This window comes from Xenia sp. Carnegie-2017, unplaced genomic scaffold (assembly GCF_021976095.1).
Source record: "Xenia sp. Carnegie-2017 unplaced genomic scaffold, XeniaSp_v1 HiC_scaffold_23, whole genome shotgun sequence".
In the NCBI taxonomy this organism is placed as follows: Eukaryota; Metazoa; Cnidaria; class Anthozoa; order Malacalcyonacea; family Xeniidae; genus Xenia; species Xenia sp. Carnegie-2017.
Window position 1 is genome coordinate 17,544,217 of NW_025813486.1, and position 22,781 is coordinate 17,566,997.

Genomic DNA, 22,781 nt, shown 5'->3' on the forward strand with positions numbered 1-22,781 from the left:
TCTCATCACTCGTTTAAACTTAAACTAACAATGTCTCTCTAATAAAACGTTTTTACGACCATGGTTATATATGCCAAAAACTGGCATACTTTATATTTCTACCACATTCTTGTAAACACTTTAGCACTGTTAGCATTCTCATCACTCGTTTAAACTTAAACTAACAGTGTCTCTGAAATAAAACGTTTTAACGACCATGGTTATATATTTTCAAAACTGGCATACTTAATATTTCTACCACATTCTTCTAAGTAATTTAGAACTATTGGGTTAGTGCTCTTTACTTAAAACAGTTCTATTAAGAACTATCAACTTATTATATTGCTTTTTCCATTCACTATGGTATTTGCTATCTTTAGAACTATTTTCAGATTTGTCACCGCGACAAAGTCTCTATTGTACTAATTCAAAAAGTTTGGCCCCTCCTTTCATAATCTCGTGGATCCGCCCCTGACTATAGTTACAACAAATTTAAGAGCAAGACTGTTCGAAAATAATTTAAGCATATCTAGACAAATATATTAACGATTTGAGCACATTCTATTCAATAAAACATTATTTATCAAGCCAAAACAACAAAGTAAATGATTTGAACACGGGAGTATCGTTACATGTTTGTAAATGTCGATCGTCTAGGTTTGTATAGTCCTGAGAAGGACTGTTTTTGTTGTTGTTGACTGACGTTTCGACTGTCAAAAACGTTTACACAGTACAACTTTTGGGACGCTATTTCCTTCTAAAAGTCTATAATATTGTACGGTGTTGATACTTTTTGAAGCGATCGTCCTATGTATGTCAATTCCAGCGTTCAATCACCTACTTGTTGGCCAAAAAATCCCATCAAGATAAAATTTTGGTCTACCAAATACACGTATTGCAAATATTCTCAAAATCAACTAAACTATCAACAAAAGAAGTTATTTCCCTGAGCCTGACACGTGTACTTTCAGTAAACACACCAACCAAACTGTTCAAGTCGACGAGAAGAATAGTGCAGTAAAGCATCTGTCAGAATATCAAGACGGCGACCAGAGCTCATCTCCTTGGTCATGCCAGAAAACCCCCGAAGAAATGACCATAGTCTTTCCACTCCTTCCCCATCAGTTAATCCATGTCCTTTTTTTCTTCTTGGGTTAAATTGTATCTACACGACAACAAATAAGTTGCTATGAGCTATTTATAACTATTATTATTAAGACCGAACATTATTTTTCGTACCCAATAAATATTGTTCACGTGGACGCAATGATAGCAAAAACATTTTGAATACGTACAGAACAGTCTCTTTTAAATCTATCATAAGATGTATTGTTATCATCAGAAAATTTAAATTAATAAAATGTACAAACCTGACACGAGGACTTATGACCATAGCAGTGAAAGACAAGAATAGCATAATCGGCTCTCTTCACAAAATCATGCTTTCCATTTTTCTGGAAAAGAACAGAAGATGTCAATACATATTTACTTGGTTTTATTAAGGTTTAATGAAGGTGTCTGAACTCTACTGCACAAAGTCATTATAACCAAACAAAATAAACTATTAATGCTTTAAAAAACCAACCATTAGGTGTTCATTCAATGTAATTTATGAATATAAATGTGAGTGTGATGGTCGCTATGTAGGTAGAACGTCTCTAAGGTTGGGTGATAAGATCAAACAGCATGTACCAACTTCAATCAGAAATGGAACTGTCCCCTCAAGACAACAACCAAAACGTGATTGTAAGAAAAATAATTTAGTTTCATGTGACTCCGCGATAGGTAAACATCACTTGAATAACTCCCATTGTGCTGATTCTTATTCAGACGACAATTTTAGAATCATTAAGAAATGCCGTTCATTCTTTCAGTTACGCGTCATAGAGGCTGTTTTAATTAAGTTAACCAACCCCGTCCTCTGCCGACAAAAGGATTATGTTTTTAATTTATCCCTGTTTTGAGCGTCATCTCCCCTTTTGGAGATGACGTACACTCTTCTTGGCAATGTAAATATCGGTAGATTGTAAATTTTCATTTAGCAGACGTTGACACCTGAAAAGTAGTCTGCCGAAATGCATCGTGTCATTTAATTTAGAACTATTGGGTTAGTGCTCTTTACTTAAAACAGTTCTTTTAAGAACTATCAATTTATTATATTACTTTTACCATTCACTATGGTATTTGCTATCTTTAGAACTATTTTCTACTTTTTATTAACAGACAACTCTAATGGGGTTAGACAATCTTGCATGCTATAAATCATTGCAATATTCAAAACAAGGATGGGTAAAGGGGGCTTGTCTATTCATATGAAAGCAGGTTTGTAATAAATGATGCTTAGATAGCCAGACTGTAAGCTGTAGGTCATTGTGGTAAGTGGATAACGATTGCCTTAAACATTAAAGAAAATATGTTAATGACTTCAAAAATTACCTTTCTCCATGTTTGATATTCATAAATCCTTTTGGGTAATCATGCTGGCAGACACAAACAAAAACACCTTTCTCATCGAATAGTTTGTACCTTTTGATCGAATCATGTCACTTACTTCACCTGCCTTAAACTCATGACAATCCTTAACAATTAAAGGCTTTGTAATATTCATAAGTACATAAAATAGCAAACTTGAGTGAAAACAATTTCTGAAATTCAAGCACATTTCCCAATACTTACAGTTTTAGCTTGTTCAGCACTTGAAGTGTAGTTATCAACAAATGAATCAACTTCTTCTTCATTGTGCAACAAAATGGAATTATGCCTTGACAAGAACTGAGCCTTCCCTGATGTTTTTTCTCACTAAACCAAAACATGGATCCATTGATTCAATCAGAGTACCAGCTTCATCAGGCTATCAATGGATGAAATGAATAACAAAGATGGTTTTAGAATGGAGACATTAACAATGTCCCTACAACTGTTTTTAAATCTTGTGTTTAATGGCTAAATGTGTACAACTCTGCAGAACAATTGTCTATTAAATTTGTAGAATATATCTAATCATTCAGTGAATATATCTAAGCTTAGTAAACAAACCATATTGGTCAATGCAAATGACATTTCTTGCTTGAGCACTATGGCAAGATTTCTGATGCCATGCTGCAAGAATACCAAGATTGGGAAAGTAAGGTAATGCATGCGCATCCTAAAAACATAATGCAAGCTATGTTTCAATAGCAGTTCAGACAAGTTTATGAAACAATGACAATGATGACATGAATTGAAATCAAAGTTTGATCACCAAACCTATACACCACAAAACGTCATCATAACTGAATTTATCTTTATTCTTTCCATCCATACCTTAAACCGTTCAAGCACATGGAAGTAGTTGCTTGTTTCGTGAGTGCTGTCAGCATAACAATTGCAAAAATATTTTTCGTGTGCGCATTCGTTACAACGAAATTCTACCCCAATCACACCACATTCAGAGCATTTTTCTTCGTTAAGAAAAACTTCTTCTTCAATTCTTCAGTTTAACAAAGACTCTCGTATGGTATGCCAGCCTTGAAATTCCTTTTCCCGTCTGTTCTGATAGTTCGTTGTATAAGTAGACTCTTCATCACAGTGACCTTCACCTTCATCAAACTCATCTAAATTATGTCATTCTATCGCACTAGAAGGGACATTTGTTGACTTTAATTCATTTGAAATATGATTTAAAGCTTTCACGGCGATATTCTTCGTGATTTTTCAGCCACTCGTAGAGACAGATCGAACGATAAGTTTGCAAGATTTGAATCGCTCTTAGGGGCGAGTAGCCATTTTGAACCGAATGAGCTGCACGGAGCTACACATTTTCTAAAGAAACTGGAACCTAGTGTAACATTCTTGTAGAATGCGTGGAATACATTTTATTAACGCTTCGTAACGCACTCTAAATATTATAACTAATGCTTCAAGCGTTTTAGAATTGGTGAAACGGGTGAAATACTGCAAAAATATGGCTAAAAGTCCAGCTGTAGGTATTGACTTGGGTACTACGTACTCATGTGCTGGTGTGTTTCAACATGGAAGGGTTGAAATCATTGCCAACGATCAAGGAAACCGAACAACGCCAAGTTATGTTGCCTTTACTGAATATGGACGTCTGATCGGCGATGCTGCTAAGAACCAAGTAGCCATGAATCCTACCAACACAGTTTTTAGTAAGATCATTTACTTTAATTATTTGTTTGTAGTATGAATTGTTTTAGTAATTTCATGGGTAGTTATGCTTTTTAAGAGCTGCTTCGTTTATTTTAAGATCATGGCAAGCCAAACGTACGGTGGCGTACGGTGGCCGTTACCGGTCACAAGAAAAATAATTTAAAAAACACAACAAAGAATAAGAAGACATCGCTCAAAATCAAACTACACATTTTAAAATACTCACTACACATTTCAAAATACTCACTACACATTTCAAAATACTCACTACACATTTCAAAATACTAACTACACATTTCAAAATACTCGCTACACATTTCAAAATACTCACTACACATTTCAAAATACTCGCTACACATTTCAAAATACTCACTACACATTTCAAAATGTTCGCTACACATTTCAAAATACTAACTACACATTTCAAAATACTCGCTACACATTTCAAAATACTCACTACACATTTCAAAATACTCACTACACATTTCAAAATACTCACTACACATTTCAAAATACTCACTACACATTCCAAAATACTCACTACACGTTTCAAAATACTCACTACACATTTCAAAATTTCTAAAAAGCACGATGGAGTATACACTGCACAAAATAAAATCTGCTTCAATAAAATTTATACAACAGTCAATAGACATAAACCACATCTCATAGTTGAATAAATTGATATTGATGGTTGGATACCTTAAGGCCATGCATACATTTCCTTTGTCCTCGTGTTGCTTACGTACGATTTTGGGGATGTAAATTTCGGCTGAGAACTCTCTGCTCAATGATGTTTCGCCTTTCAAAAGCAATGATAAGAATTTCTCTCTCGACATTTTAGTCGCCGCACAATATTCCTCATTCAAACGCAATTTCAATTCATTCAGATATTTATCCATTCTCTTGCGAAATTGCAGTCTGAACAGCAGTATAAATATCAATATTTAACATTCTAGTTTGTAAACGATTTTCCAAATAAATGCAGTGAAACAGATTTTATAAACCACGCTAAAGTGAATCACAATGTGATGATCTATCTCGCATTCCAGACACAACGCTTGATTATGTTAGCTCAGAAGGCTATCAGTTGAAATCGGTCAAACCAATCACAATAAAAAAGAAATTCAAATGAACAAATTGTAAAATAGCAATTGGACTCCCTTATCGGTCCGGCCACCACTCTTATCGGTCGAGACCATTCCAGACTGTCCACTGATCTGGCCATTGACCAATGAAATAAGCGTTTTTGGCGTTCAAAGACTGCTTTATCAGTCGAACCCGTCAAGCCACACCGCTTATCAGTCGGTTATTCCAGGTCAATTCAAATTCAACTGATCTGGTTACCAACGAGATATTCATTGCATTAGTCATTAGTTTTGAATAATAAATAAAACTGGATTTTTATCACGAAGTAAATGCGATAATAAAGTAAGAATAATTAATTTTTGAATTTCAAACATCATTCGCGCGACGGATTTGACATACTCTAGATCCGCCACTGACAAGTACGCGACCTGGCGAACGCAAATTCATATGCTCAAATTTTTCCCATCAAAGAGCGGACATGTGTCGAAAGCCACTGCAAATACATTTGCTTGCGACTTGCTCAGCGTTCATTGCCCCGGTCAATCTGCAGCCTGAGTTCATGTGACCATGTTCCATCAGAGCAAGGCGTGCTCCTTGACGAGGAACGACAGAAGCATTCGGTCCTCCCAGCAAAATAAGGTCGCGTAAGAATGGTCTATTATCTATAGCACCAGGTCTTCTTTTAGATTCCCTAATCTGTCTTCGATTAAAAGCAGACGGGCGCTGTGTATTTAAATTTCGCCTCGTGACAAAACTCCTCCTCGGCGCATTTCGTTCGGTAGTGTTCGTAGTTGGTACAACTGATGTAGACAGCCGTCTAGCTGTATTAGAATTAAAAATGTGACTTACTTCAGCCTCTGTTTCAGCACTTGTTTGAGGCGAAATTTTTGAATAAAGTTCGTTTAAATTTTCCAGAATTCGATCTACAATGTTTGTATTTCTTTTTTCCGCCATTTTAGTTATTTCAGAATAATCAATTCGATTTACAAATATGAAATCAATCATGAAGTTTACTGCTAAGTCTTTGACTATTGTTACTGTAATAAATCTCGACAAAAACCTAAAATTCTCGTCTTACTTTTAGATTCTCGCTATGTAGATCAAAATCTCGACCCATAGCTTAATGTGCTCGACCATCGCTTGAAGTTCTCAACCCGTATAGTTTGTTTTTCTCAAATACTAGATCATATTTTGAGCATATGGTTGATATTCTCGAACTTAAGTTGGTATCCTCGATACACTTTTATCACGTTTGTACTGTGGCCGGTATGGTTCACCAGAAAAATAACTTAAAAAACATAACAAAGAATAAGGAAACATCACTCAAAATCATTCTACACATTTCAAAATACTCACTACACATTTCAAAATACTCACTACACATTTCAAAATACTCGCTACACATTTCAAAATACTCACTACATATTCGTCCCAGTCTTACCCGCGTTTGTGCGGTCACCTATAATCACATTGGAGAACTCCTATGTTTGAGAACTATGTCATCCAACATACTGTTTATTCATCGTTTTATTTTTTTAACTTTGTCCAATGTTTTGCTCGTCTTGTTTTAACAAACTTCTTGAAACTTGCAATTTTTGCCCGTTTTGTGGCTGGCAAGTGAACGATAACAAAGAAGAAAGCTGTAAAAAGGAACAAGATGTCATGGAATTTTACTATCATTCCGGATACGAATATGAAAAAAAATTGTGCTCCATGGAAAAATATCATGGAATTAGTATTGCACTTTCAAAACGAAGCAACGGTTGAAAGAATATGGTCTGAAAAGAAAAACAGCCAATGACGTTAGCGATGAGGAAATAGCTAAATTAATACAACTTGAGTTGGATGGTCCAAGTTGTGTATTAGGCTATAGAAGCATGTGGCATAACCTACGGCTTAAGCATGGATTGAGCGTACCTAGAGACATGGTTCAAAGAATTTTAAAAGCACTTGATCCAGGCGGAACTGAAGAACGGAAACGATATCGGCTAAAGAAGCGGGAGTACAAGTTTACTGGGTCAAACAAATGTTGGCACGTAAAAGGCAATCAGCGCATTGAATGCTGGTGGTCTCATCTAAAAAGGTCTCGTACCTCTTGGCGGATAAATCTTTTCAAAGATCTACGTGACAGGAGAATATTTTTGGATGCAAATGTATATCACTTGCAATGTGCTTGGTTTTGCTTCCATGAAGTCATTCAGCGTGACTTGGATTTTGTCAGATTACACTGGAATACCCATCAAATCCGACCATCCAGGCATGACGCTGTTGCTTTGAAGCCTGATGAATTATATTTTCTTCCAGAACTTGTAGGCACTGTCGATCAACTGCAGCCTGTCCATAAAAATGAGTTGAATGAAGTCATTTCTTTATTTAAATTTTCAACTTGTTGCAATGCTGGAAATACGGATCACCAAGAATATTTTGAATATGTGTGTAATCTTCGAGGTTTTTCAACTCCAAATGACTGGCGTGAAGCTCTTGATTTATTTTCATTATTTGGTAACGTTAGCAGAATAAATTCATACTTAAAAAGCACAGTTATATTTGGTTAAAATTATGTAGTTTTTTTCAAATATATCGCAGGCTATACCACACATTTTAACATACAAACTTGTTAAGACTATAAAATAAATTGTTGCTTTCATTTTAAATCAACTACCACCTTTAATTAATAACCATCATGGTGCAATTCACAACTACATCTACATGTAAAAATATAAAATAGCAGTATGAAAAAGCCATTTGCACAATTATACAGTATACTGTAATTTTCTAATCACACCACTTTTGCAAAATGAGTCTTTATCTTCGTATGCTCTAAATATTATCAACAAATATAAATTTTGTAACTTTGTATATAAAATTGTTCCAAAAACAATTAAAAAAGTTAACATTAGTAACTAAACAACATTTGACTCATGTCTGTGCGTTTATGAATGTAAATTTAATACGATGTTACATTCATTTCATTGTCAAAACTATCTGATAGACTGTCACACATTTCCAAAACCTGCAGATTTAGCTAAACTGGATGTGAACTCAGTTTTGAAACTGTCATAATTCAAAAGAATGTCATTCACTGGCAGGCAAAGAATGTTAGAACAAGTATGAACATACAGCTTTCTTCCTGCAGTATCATGCTCGAATGCGATGGACGGTGGCTGGTAAAAACCAATTGCTGGCAATCTTGTACTCCCGGTAACTAAATGCAGCACAATGGGCAATGTAACAACCATTTCAGGCAATTCTTCTGCTTCCAGATCAATGATAGTACAAGAAATTTCTCCAGATTCCACATCTTCTAAGTATCTTGTAAAGTTTAATGACACAGTCTCCTGATTTATACGTCTATTGCTCCCCCTAGATGAGAATACCGGTTGAAAATGTTCGTCCAATTTTTCAGCCGTAAGTTTGTTATCATTGAACAAAAACAATGCGCGCGCTTGGTGAGGATATTAGCGTAGATAATCGATGAAGCCATGGATATTCAACCCTTCAACGAACTGATTTATTTCAAATAAGGAAGATAACAGGTTATAATGCAACACAATAGCTCGAAAAAGCAGATCGTTTTCTTCAAACGATACGAGTGGCTAAACCGAAATGAAAAGTCAAAAGAAGCAGCTTTGGCGAAGGCATCTGGATCTTTCATTTTTTTCAACTCTTAAAGTTTATGCTTCACCTTTTGATTGGGTATGTCACTAATGCATGTTGATTTTACCAGATCAATTTCACCAATTAAAATGTAATCTACAATACTGGGAGACAAAAAGCAAGAAGAAGCAGAGCCTTGCAAAATTCCAACATAACATAACTGACCATAAGTGTAAAAGCTTCTTTGTTGTAGCACAAGAATGTCATTGTTGAAGCTTTTTCTGTTATCCTCACCAACAAACATGCAGGATTTAGATACTTCACTGGGGATAAATGAGAAAAATTTGTTTCTCGGCCCGCCTTCGTTAACCGCAGGCTCTCCTACGAACTGAACTTTGATCATGCTGTTTAGATCCTCACTTGAGCACTTCCTTATTTCGATTTTAGCATCTTCCCACACATTTCTCCTTCTTACCTGAAAAAGGTCGTGAATTTTTTTAATTAAATTCTTTGTTCGCAGGCTCAGGATACCAATAAAAGCATAAAAGGATAACTTTGAACAAGTTGATAACTTAAATTTCATTTTAAATTTGCTAGCCTGACATCAACCCTAACCCCTCACTTCTTCCCCACTTTTCCCTACTTGCGGGGAAACAGTCTTTATTTTTTTCAATCTAACGTGACACAGTCTTGACTAATGTGACAGCAGAAAAAAGGAATTTTGAAAATTGGTATAAATAACAATGTTTAATAGATCACTAAAACATTCTTCAATCTTGTTTCAATCAAGAACTAATGAGTTTTTGGTGATATAACCATGCAAAGGTGGTTCCAAATGCGGATAACAAAATTTTTAAATGTGACAAAATTGTTCAGAGTTGAGTTTCCCCACATTTCACTCCTTTTACAGGGGTAAAAACAAAAAGAATTTCAATTGTTTAATTTGAAAAACAATGAACTTGGTGAAGATGGAAGCAATTCACACATGTTAGATGAGCACTACTGAACACCATAAATGGGTTTTTGAACATATTTTAATCTCAACTTTGAACTGTATAATGATGTTTTAAAGATGAAACTGTCATATTCAATTTTAAGACATAGTTAATTTTCTATAACAACTGTAATATTCATATCTTAGACCATTCTGGTCAAATTAAAATTTATGGCTTGATTTAACACATTAAAGCCCAACATCTTGTGATAAAAATATCAAATAAGGTTCAAAAAATTTGCATACAATTTTATTAATAAGTTGAATGAATTGGGCACAAAGTGAAAAACATATATTGATCCTAAGAGTTGATCAATTTTTATCTTATCTTTTGACAATTTCTTGACAATGCTAGAAAGGGACTCCTGGGTAGTTATGCTTTCTTGCTTTTCCTCAGGTTTTGTAACCCTTTATAGCCACTGCCACTAGTCGATGGTCTGAAGTGCTTCGCTCTTTCATCTCCTTTTCTTTTTTTTAAAATAACTTAAAGTAACCGGAACACGTTCCTTTTCATAAAGCCCTTTCTCTGATAAACCTTGCAGTCCAGTTCGATTTTTTCGCCACAATTTGCGCAAAAAGCATAAAATTCGAGCTACACCTTTCCGCAAAACGGACAAAACATGCTTCTTCTTGTGTGGGCCAAGGTCGGCATTAGTTTCCATCCACGAAACTGACGTGACATCATAAAGTAAGCATATTAAATATATAATTCCGCATTTCACAAGACAAACAAATTAGGACAATGGGACAATAGCATGAAAATATTGGCTGAACTTTATTTAGATATTCCTGTAGGGTTTTGCTGTTCTTGGTCGGACAACAACAATTTCATGTTCCAAAATCATCCTAAATTCAAAGAAGTAATTGTGCACCGCTCAATGATTCGCCATGATATTATTGATGTTTTCAAAGATCCAGAAATTCTTAAGCACAGGTTGAACATCACAGTTATAAATGCAAATGGCTACCCAGAAAAAGGAGAAGGTGCAGGTGTGCTGCGCAATGTTCTGACAAATTTTTGGCATGAATTCTTTATATCACTTAGTGCAAGGGGAACTGAGAAAACGCCACACATTCGACATGATCTTCAAAAACTAGAATGGCAAACAATTGCCAGAGTTTTAGTGTTTGGATGTCAAAAGCCGAATATTTTCCTGTGCAGCTGTCACAATTCTTCATTCTTTGCTGCTTGTTTGGTGAGGAAAGTCTAGGCAAAGAATCTCTACTGCAAGAATATCGTTGTTACGTGCCAGCAGACGATCAAAAGATTCTAGAAAAAGTGCAGAGTCGTGAATAAGATCCTAACGATGAAGACCTACTGCAGTTTTTGTCATCCAGTAAGTGCTATAAAGCCCCCACTAAGGAAAACATTGCCTCCATCGTACTTGAACCTACACACCAGGAACTCATTCAAAAGCCCAGATACATCACAAATTGTTGGTCACCAATTTCAAAAACTCTTCAGAATGATGCAAACTCCATCTTTGCGATATCACAGCAAGCTGCACAGTTATATGAAGAAAAACGCCCAACAGCCATAAAGATTAAAAAGCCTTTTATTGCTAGTGTGAGTACTGATGCTGAACGGCAGAGCTTGGATTTCCTAAAAAGATATGTAAAATCATTGGAAAAGAAGGCTCTTGAAAGTATTCTGCATTTTTAAACTGGTGGTGTTGTATTGACATGTAATTCAATTGAAATTACATTTATAACCCTTCATTTTTTTTCACGACGGCCAATTGCCCACACATATGGGCCAAACATAGAGCTACCAACAACCTATGAATGCCTTGCAGAAGTGAAAGAAAAGTTTAGAAGCATAATGAGAGAAAGCACATCACGGTCATTTGACATTGTGTAAAGTTGTTTTTTTTTATTTCTCACAATATCAAATACTTTTGTTTAAACAGAAAGAGAACTGACAGTTTTGAAAAAAATGTTGACTTCTTGATCTATGAGCTTATTTTTGGCTTGCACTATTTTACTAAAATACATTTGTTTCATTTGTTAAACTTCGTCAACGTTAATCCTTGCGTCTAAAAACCTCTCAACAATATCAATTGTCTTGAAGTAATTTTCAATGCTATTATTCCCATCATCTTCAAGAGGGTTAACTTGTTGTTGGAGGTAATCTTACTGATTTTTGCTAAGTTGAATGCTTGAAACAAGTATAATAACATTGTTTCTTGTGGCAACAGGTAATGGCTCCCCATAATCAATTCCATATATATCATCGTTTATTGTTGTAGGATCATTCAGAGCTGAGCTTAGGTTTTTTAATGAAATAAAGCCGGGGGAGTTTGATGATTTTCTGTCCTTAGACCATGGTGATCCCACTGTGATTTAAATTCATGTAATAATGCATTTATACGCACTGTATAAACGTAATGCAATGCCAATAGATGAATTTCATTAAGGAAGTTCAATAAACCATTGTTCTCTAAAAATCGAAATATGTCTTTGTAAAGTGCTGACATCACTCTGTTCACTTCAGCCCATAATCGTTCTATTCTTTGATTGTGCACACTTTTTCCGGCAATGAAGCTTTCCCTGTCAATGCCTCGATTTTCCATCATAAATCGTGACACATCCACATTCTCACTGCCATAATCACCTCGTACACGAGAGGGTAAGCCAAACTTCTGCACTCCACCTTGAAATAATTCAAGGACAGTGTCGGCTCTGATATTTATGCAACAATGCAGGTGAACAATCATTCGGCTGGATACATCTATGAAACCATTGATTACAAATCTTTGTGCGATCAGTTTATGGTTTGAATCATTGTTCCATAAATAATTAGGACCTTTGACATTATAGACACGCCTGCAGATTGCATAACGTTTCCGAATGCTTCTACCAATTTCATCAACCCTCTGAAGACTTTCTCGAATTCTAGGGCGTTAAACATAAATATTTCTGCCCCTCAAACCACCCATGATAGTTCGTTTCACCGCTGTATGGTGTTAACTGAATTTGTCTAACTTTTTCATCCAAGTCGGCATCACTAATATTTGAGAAGCTTTGCTTAATTCCAAAAACGATTCTTCCCCTGTGTAATGTTCTGGTAGAAATTCCAAGAGCGCTAGCATTGTTCGTCCAGTTCTTCCCCGTATCACGAAGTTTCTCAACTTGTTCTTTTGTGATATTATAAGCTGGTCTACCTCCAGTACTTGTAAGCGTATCAATGGCACGTGAATTTTCATTTGTGGACAGCTCTTGCTCGAGACATGTCTCAAAGGCATGCGACAGTTTCTCCAGTTCCTTCTCCATCACAGTGATCAAGTCTTTTCCCGCAACATGGCAAGATCATCAGGGGCCGGTTGTATAAAGCTCTTAACTACTTTTTAACTACACTTTTTGCAGTTAAAAAGTAGTTAAATTTAACCACGCGATTAAGTCGGTTGTATAAAAAAGTAGTTAGCGCTAAATGCAGTTAAAAGGTAGTTAAAGTTAACTATGCTATGGAGCATAGTTAACTTTTCAAAACACAGTTAAATATGGCGGCTTTAGGTCTTATAGATATTTTTGAGCGAAATGCAATCGATCGGCAACGTTTACCTCGAGTTTTTAATCGACATCTTCCATGGCAAGGTTTTTCCGACCATGACCTCCGAGAACGGTACAGATTTGGCCGAGAATCGTTGCAGCATATCTCACGATTGATTGCAAACGATGTACGGCCAACAACAAACCGTAACAAAGCCTTGTCAACCGAAGAGCAATTGGTCATTGCTCTTCGTTTCTTTGCGTCCGGGAGCTTTTTGCAAGTCATTGGCAACACTCACGGTTATGATAAAGCCACTGTTTCGAGAGTAGTGCGTAAAGTCGCACTTGCATTGGCTTCTAAGCACGCAGACTACATCAATTTCCCATCAACAAATGAGGAAAAAAATGCTATTCGTACTGGGATGTATTTAATTTGCGGGTTTTCTCTGCGCCATTGGCTGCGTTGATGGCACACATATACGTATAATTGCTCCTTCCCAAAACAAGCCAAATTATGTAAATAGAAAAGGATACAACAGCATAAATGTTCAAGTCATTTGTGATGACAAAGGTAAATATGAACATATTAAACATGTTTAATTAATATTCAAAACCATAATGTACTAGATATCAAGAACCATAATATAATACACTTCAATAATCATCATATAATAGATAATCATAACAATAGAATTTTACAAAGTTATCCACTTAATTTATCTTACAAGTATTAATACGACCTACTTGATATAAAATTTATAAATGTGGTAGCACGATGGCCAGGATCATGTCATGATTCATTCATCTTCCGGTCCTCTACCATTGGCATCGAATTCTTTGTAAAACAACTTTGGCAATACTCCATCGTGAACACATATGTGGTTATTTCAAGCCGGCCATTTTATTTCGGGATGGGTTGGTTGGTATAAATTATAATGTTATGTTTAGCGTAATGGCGGGAAAATTTAAAATCCCTTGTGTTGTATTAAAACGTAAACAAAAGACAATAACAAAGTAGCATCTTGCTTCTGCTTATTCTTTTACGAAGAATTCTTCTATGCATTTCAAAGAATGAGATTTTAAAGATCATAATTACCTACAAATGTACCACCAGACTCGAAGCCTCCTTGAATACCTGAGAATGAAGGTTCATCTCCCAAAATATTTATGATTTTCTCCGTTGTTAAAGAAGGTGGTTTTGTAGCAGGACCTCCCCCTGTTTTTCTTTGCGAACTCATTATTCCAGCATTGGTTTTTTTGGCAATCTGTGCCAGGTTTCTCCATTTTTCACGCACTTCTTTGGCGTGCGATTTTCAAACCCCAAGCTGTTTATTTGCGAGGTTATCTTCTCCCACAACTCTTGTTTTTTTGCATTTGTTATGCTACTTGAAAATTGCCCTCGTATTGCATCCAATTTTTTCTCCACAAGCTCAACAAGAAGAGAGTATTCTGCAGAGCTAAAGTTTTGTTTTTTTTTACTTTTATTTGAGGACTCATCTTTGATTGATAGAGAAGACATCTTGGATTGAAATGATATAATACATCTACCAATGACAACAGTTACACAACGAATGCATGATTATGATGTAACAGAGAAGAGATGTGAGTCATTTGAAAACAACTACAGAGTACAGAGCAATAACCAATGAATTTTATAAAAACTTCATTATGCAATATCAATATCACAATGCAAAACAATATATTGTCTTTAAATGTACATTAAGCAATTTTCAAGAGTCAGATAGCTGAACCATGAGAATTAAGTAGCTGAAAAGAAAAAGGTTAAATATTTTTGAGAATAGATTTTAAATTAAATAAGTTAAGAGGAAATATTCTATGTACCTGCGGACACTCAAAATCTATAATAAACAAAATGGCATGAGTTTAACAGGATAGAAATGACAATGAAGACGAAATGAATACAATATTTATTCTATATCCCCTTGTTACAATTTAATGACAGAGGAAAGATATGTCATAACAGTCGTGAGATTACATTGTAACTATGATGACCTTTAAGAAATGTTTGCTAACAAGTCTATCAATAAAAAGTCTATGACTGTCTTCTTTTGCTCATACAGTCATACCTGTGACCAAATGTCTTGTCATAAAACAATGATTAATTTTTTTGGTTAACAACATTTCTTTCAATGATTAGCAAAACAATATCTTTCTCGTTTATACACTATTTCTAATAATGTCAATGGCTGTTTAAAGCTATTCAAATACTTACCAAGATGCAAAAAGTAGGAAACAAATAGAACTCCCAAGCTTTAGACAAAAATAGGCTAATAAATCACAAAGGCATGAATAAAAGTTCCATAGCTAAGGCTCATTAACAAATATACCCAATAGTTTTTATAACTCAGTTTTTGAAAGGTAGAATTAAGAACAAATAAGTATTTTGTGTATAGCTGTGAATATAACATGTCACAAGCCGATAAAAGACAGTTGCTGGATCACATGGCTACTAACTATGACAACTCAAAGAAATGTTTTCTAATAATTAAAAAGTCCATCACTGTCATCTTTTACAAATATGTGTGACTTATGTCTGTACAAACACATTTCTTTCAAGCATTTTACTCAGCTGTTATAAAGAGAAACGAAACGACCCTTTTCCTTTGTTACCCTCAATCTCCTAGTTTTAAATTCTGAAAGAGCGAGGCCATTCAATTATTTAAATCCTTGCACATAGAACACAATATGAATCAATTTGAGAAGAGTTCATTGTTTCGTTTGCCCAAGTCCGTTATATATAATTGGTACATGAAAAAAAGCAGTCCTTGCCGAGACTCATATCATTTGTCAACATCGTACTGTATTACACAGAAGATAAGGGTCGATTTTCTTGAGAAAAGTCCAAAGTATATGCTACAATTTAATCCGGTTACCATGTCATCGTGAATCTTTTATTAAATTTTCTTTTCGCTTCATCAACATCCGTAAAAACGACAATAGTTTGCCATATTTTAAGATTTTTACTTTGCCAAGAGATTTTTTTTCATTTTAAATTCATTTTATAGTTCACTTGCCCGCCATTACCAAGCATAAATTGATTAAACTTTATGTCATTTTATGTAAACAACACTCCACGCAATTTCCACGCAAGTTAACTACGCAGTTACTTAACTATCGGACAAACTACGTTTTGTGCAACGCAGTTAAGTCAAGCAGTTAAGTTACTACAGTTAAGGAGTTAACTACGGTAGTTAGCGTTAACTATAGTTAAAGTTAACTACGTTTTTATACAACCGGCCCCAGAAAAGGAATTACGAGATGAGCTTCTTATTGTGTACTCTGAAACAGCCCCGAACATTGCTTCGACATTAGATATGTAGTTTTCAAACTTATTTCTGGCAATATTCGATACCTATTGGGTTATTGTTATGAAATACTTGAAGACTTTGGCAAAGCAATCTCTGTATACCAATAAAAAATTCTCTGTGTTCTTCAATAACCTCGTCCATGATTGCAAGAAATTCCTGAATTCTTTCAAAGTTAACTTTGATCAAGTATCGTCAGTAACAGTAGTTTACTGCTAAGTCGCTGACCATTGTTACTGTTATAAATCTCGACAATAACCTGAAATTCTCCTCTTATTTTTAGATTTTCGCTATGTATATCAAAATCTCGACCATCGCTTAATATTCTCGACCATCGCTAAATATTCTCGACCATCGCTAAATATTCTCGACCATCGCTAAAAATTCTCAACCGGTATAGTTTGTTTTTCTCAAATGCTAGATCATATTTTGAGCATATGCTTATTATTCTCGAACTTAAGTTGGTATTCTCAATACACTTTAGTCACGTTTGGCTTACCATAAAGGATACCTAAATACCGAACTATGGACTCAAGCTCAGATTTACCTTTGAATTCTGATTTGAACTCGAGCTCGGACTCGAGCTTAAACTCGAGCTCTGATTTGACCATAGACTCAAGAATGGACTTGATTTTCGACTATACCTCGAAATCGAACTAAATTGACTTGTATACTAGTGCCTATATATTGCGATCGAATTATTTAGCACATTCTTACAAAAAATCAAAAAATATGAACTGCAAAACAATAAGGCCCAAACTCACACTTGTATATGATATTGCCAATGCCGGTGTCATATACAGAAATTAGCATGAGCTCGATTGATCTGTTGGCAAAACGAATTTCTTTTCGCTTTAAAAATCGTCGCTAAAATCTATAAGCGTAGTTAAAACATAAAAGGTCAAAATGTTTGACCAACGCATGCTCCGCATGTGACCACAAACATCAATCATATCGATAGATTTTGTTCGGACCGGTGAACTATACGAGGCCTTTGACTTGTATTTATTGTCCAGTCGAGTAATCAGTAATTATTCTAGCTTCGCAGATATTTATCTATTTCTAACTTTATTCTGGTGACCGTAGTCTATTGATGAATTAAATGAAAAACTGAAAGTGAATGACACTACTTTTTTCTCGTGTCTTATGAATTACAAATATTATGTTAGTAAATTTACATCATATTAAATTAATACTCGACGTCACCTTATGATGTCATACTTAGCACCCAAAGCTTTCTTTGCCGTTGTGTATCTTGCATTAAATATAAAACAGCAATGGAGCAGGCACCCAAAGCTTTCTTTGCCGTTACGTATCTTGCATGAAGTAAAAAAACAGCAATGGGGCCAGCACCCAAAGCTTTCTTAGCCGTTACTTATCTCGCAAAAAGTAAAACTACGTAAAAGAACACAACGTGCATGGTCGTCAATCCTGCGATAATTCGGGGGGACCATGTTCATTTATTCTGTTATGTCAGGCTGATTCCTTTTAAAAATAAATTGTTTTGAAAAGAAATTACCCAGGCATAGCAGAATATATGAATATGGTCCCCCAATTATGAAAGGACTGACGCCAATGACATAACGAGTACAACACACGTTTGTGCTAGTGAAAATTTGGAAACTCTTGTGGTACGACCCAGACCCACCTATAGACTGCTCCAGCTATTAGAAAATGTAGTGCATCGGTGAGCTCAAGGGCTAGATTCACACATGCTTAATAACCGTGGAGACAAGGCAGTGCGCCATCAGGTGTTATATTTTCACGCAAGTGATCTTAATACATCTCACAAAACTTTTTTATAGATGTAAAACGTTTGATTGGCAGAAAGCTTAATAACGCAGAAGTTCTGTCTGACATGAAACATTGGCCTTTTACTGTCATCAAGGATGGCTTTCGCCTAAAAGTAGAAGTAGAATATAAAGGAGAAAAGAAGCGCTTTTTCCCAGAAGAAGTAAGTGTTCTCGTAGTGATTTATTGTGTTTTAAAAATGGAATTTTATCATAAGAACATGTTTTTGCCAGATATCATCAATGGTGCTGACAAAAATGAAGGAAACTGCTGAAGCTTATCTTGGGAAGAAAGTGACTGATGTGGTAATTTCTGTTCCAGCATATTTCAATGATTCACAACGTCAGGCTACAAAGGATGCTGGTAAGGAAAATAGTTGTCAATGTTTAATTTAATTTATTGTTTTCATATTGTTAACTTGTCTAAAATTCATCAACTGTGCAGGTGTAATTGCTAAACTCAATGTCCTTGAAATCGATAATGCAGCAACATTAGCTGCCATTGCCTATGGTTTGGATAAAAAAATTGGATCTGAAAAGAATGTGATGATATTTGACTTGGGTGGTGGTACATTAGATGTGTCGGTTCTTGCTATTGAAGATGGTATCTTTGAAGTAAAATCAACAGCTGGGGACAATTACTTAGGTGGAGAAGATTTTGATCAGTATATGGTTGAACACTTTATCAAAGAATTCATAAGAAAACACAAGAAAGACATTTCTAGCAACAAGCGTGCGATGAGCCGCTTACTTACACACTGTGAAAGAGCCAAGAGAACTCTGTCGTCCAGTACGCAAGCCAATGTAGAAATTGATTCACTATTTGAAGGCATTGATTTCTATACCAGCATTACCCGTGCATGCTTTGAAAAACTTTGTGAAGATAAATTCCGTGCTACTCTAGAACCTGTTGAAAAAGCATTAAAGGATGAGAATCTTGACAAGAATCAAATTCATGATATTGTTCTTGTTGGCGGTTCAACTCGTATTCCAAAAATTCAAAAATTGTTGCAAGAATTCTTTAGTGGGAAAGAGTTAAACAAGTCAATCAATCCTGACGAAGGTGTTGCCTATGGTGCTGCTGTCATAGGTGCCATCTTGTCTGGTGATATAAGTGATGATGTTAAAGATCTTTTGCTTATCGATGTCACTCCATTTTCCCTTGGATTTGAAACTGCTGGTGGTGTCATGAAAGTTGTAATTACAAGAAACACAACCATCCCAACAAAGAAGATACAGACGTTCACTACTTACTCACATAATCAGTCAGGTACGTTACTTGCAAGGAGTATACAATTTGCAATGCACGCATAATTTCATAGAAATTCTCTGCTAAAGTCCGAGTCTGATATTATCTGTTTATAGATGTACTCTTTCAAATATTTGAGGGTGAACATGCCATGACTGCAGACAATAATCTACTTGGCAAGCTTGAGCTGTCGGGTATTCCTCCCTTACCAAAAGGTGTCCCTCAAATTGACGTCACATTTGACGTTGATCGTAACAGCACACTCAATGTTTGTGCAGTTGAAAAAACTACTGGCAAAGAAAGTAGAATGACCATTACTAACGATAAAGGAAGACTAAGCAAGGACGATATTGATAGATTGATTTCCGAGGCTGAGAAGTACAAGGCTGACGATGATAAGCAAAGGGAACGTGTTGAAGCTAAAAATTGTTTGGAAAGTTATGTCTTTCAAACAAAACAAGCAGTTTATGAAATCTTACATAAATGTGATGAAGTTATCTCCTGGTTAGATTCCAATGAAAATGCAAAAAAGAATGACTATACCGATAAACAAAAGGAACTGGAAACGATCCGTAATGAAGCTATCACTAAAGTAGGGCAGGATGCAGAGAGTGCTGTTGGCATGTCTAGTAGAATGCCTGATGGTCTTCCTAATAAAATATCTGGTGATTTTCCATATCAAGAATCACAAGGCCCAACTGATAAAGATGATGATTTCATTTAATACACAATATAATTTATACTAGTTTGAATAACAACGTATATATCATCAGTTTGTTTCTTTTCGAATCTTTCTGGAAATTTTGTTACGTATTTAGAGATCACAACTGCTTCTCAAACGCTAACTCATTAATTCTTCTAGATGTAAGAACATTGAATAATTTCACATTCAAATCAAAACTATAGATATTCGCATATTTACTGTCAAAACAAAGCGAGTAGTAATCATGTGTATTATAATTAAACAATTAAGATTTCTTGCACAATTTTATTCAAAACTACAAAGCATGCATAGTTTCTGTACTTAAAATGTTTGACGATTTTGTCAATTTTAGTAAATGCCTCGTCACAAAGCATAATAACCATGTTATTACATCAGTGACTTTTACATCCGTATTCTAAAACACCACTTACACTCACACTTAATTAGTGTTGCTTCAGAATCATTTCACAATTATTTGAAGACCGAAATCCCCCTAAACTAATTGTTTGATTTGAATTCTACAACGTCATCAGCCACGTCACTACGGAGTCACATGTCACATGAGAAGCGCGCGCGCGTCGCTTTTGGATCAGAGCACTGCGCGTTTGTTGATCAAAGAGGAACAAATACACGATTATATTATAAATTTCCTAACACTTTTAGAAGAGGAAAGGTAACAAATCGTTAGTATATCCGTATTTTAGAATTCTCCTTATTTCAAAATTTATCATTTAGCGGGTATGACTAACATTGAAGAAACAACTAATGACATAGAAGACATATCAGCGGGCAAACAACAGCCTGATACTCAAACTATTGCTGAAGAGCTAGCTGAACTGAAATCAATGATATGTATCATGTGGCTGCATCAACAAGCAGGGATGATACAAACTCGACTCGACTCGACGTTTAGGAAAACTATAAGAGCCGACATAAACGGCGCCGATCGAACTCTTCGACGGACAGTGAAGATGATATCCGTCAGGAGAAAAACAGAAAAATCAAAATCAGTTAATGATACTAAAAATGAAAACAACTCGAATGAAAATGACAAAATAAGCGTTTGCGCTGATGAACTTGGCGATGATAATATCTCTGAGCTTATTAACAATGATAAAACAGAAACAAATGCGAGTTCAACCGATGATACACTTCAACAGCTTGCTGAAATATTTGACGACTCGGAGCCCACAGGAGATTATATTAAACAACATCTTGCAAACATTGTCGAGAAAAGGTGGCAGAAAAAACTTGCTCTTGACAAACTAAAGTCAAACCAAGACAAATACAAACGACCTGCCAAATGCCCTTCTGTATGCTCTATCACAGTAAACCCCAAAATATGAACAAACTGCTATTCTACCAACAAAGAACAGACCAAAGCATATCAAACATACAAGAAGCAGTACGAAAAACAAATTTTATTGCAATTCAAACAGCGCTCATTCTGAGCGCGACAAAGGCAAAATGACCTTGACATTAAAGAACTGTTAAGTCAACAAGTCGATTTAATAACAATGCTGGGACACATCAGCCATAAACTACCAAGTGCTCGCAGGAATAAAATAAAATGTGTTCTAAAACGAGAATATGCCCCCACTTGCTCAAATAACGGCGAACGCAGCAAATTTCTATTTGTGGATGAAAATATTGAAAGAAGCAAAAGAAAGGAGCAATGTAAGTCAGGTAGTCAAATACAACCAACTTCGATCAACCCCATCTCGCTCATACGATTCAAAAAATTAAGATAAACGACATTAGCGCCAAGATGAATGAAATTATGAAGGTGGAGCGAAGTCGGATTTTCACAAGCACGGGAAGTCATACTTCCCAAAGAAAAGTGTGAAACGACAAACACACAAGAAATAATTCCCCAATTACAACATATAAAAAACACATCGGTAAGCAAATGGGAAAATTTTATTCCAAAGTTAAAAAACCTCTTAATTACTTTATGTGACAGCTGCACAGCGGGCAGAGTAACAAATCACCTTTCCGCATAGACCGATATTACATCCGAAAAAGAGATCTTATCTATTGTAAAAGGATGCCAATCGACCTGCCGGAAACGCCTTACCAACATGATAGAATAATTTGCTAAAAATATAATAGACACTGTACAACACGAACTAGATGAAATTCTCTCAAATATTTGCACTATGTGTGCCATCTTTTTTCAAAGTGAAAAAGGATGGCACAAATAGGGTCATACTAGATCTTAAAGTTATTAATACTTTTATGTTTTATTACCATTTCAAAATGGACTCACTAACTACGATCACTAAGCTTGTAGAACAAAGGAAGGGTGTTTTATATCAATTTACGTGCGCTTGCCTAACGCTTACCTAGTGGACCACGGGAGTTCACAAATACTCTAAAACCCCCTTCGCTAGATTGCACTCAAAAGGGCACATCA

The 22,781-nt window shown here is 35.5% G+C and overlaps 1 protein-coding gene and 1 long non-coding RNA gene across 2 annotated transcripts; one reads left to right on the plus strand and one right to left on the minus strand.

The window, feature by feature from the left end:
• Positions 1-497: 497 nt before the first annotated feature.
• LOC124449828 lies at positions 498-3,806 on the minus strand. The gene is made up of 6 exons (XR_006949615.1): positions 3,283-3,806; positions 3,016-3,124; positions 2,656-2,830; positions 2,416-2,557; positions 1,350-1,433; positions 498-1,144 (listed from the first exon to the last, which is right to left on the minus strand). It is a non-coding gene; the product is annotated as an uncharacterized LOC124449828 (long non-coding RNA).
• A 23-nt stretch (positions 3,807-3,829) lies between these two features.
• On the plus strand, positions 3,830-20,670 carry LOC124449825 (heat shock cognate 71 kDa protein-like). The gene is made up of 5 exons (XM_047000735.1): positions 3,830-4,127; positions 18,429-18,577; positions 18,648-18,777; positions 18,859-19,683; positions 19,779-20,670. Exons 1-5 carry the CDS (start codon positions 3,923-3,925, stop codon positions 20,384-20,386), a joined length of 1,917 nt encoding a protein of 638 aa, XP_046856691.1. The 5' UTR covers positions 3,830-3,922; the 3' UTR covers positions 20,387-20,670.
• The last annotated feature ends 2,111 nt before the right edge of the window (positions 20,671-22,781 follow it).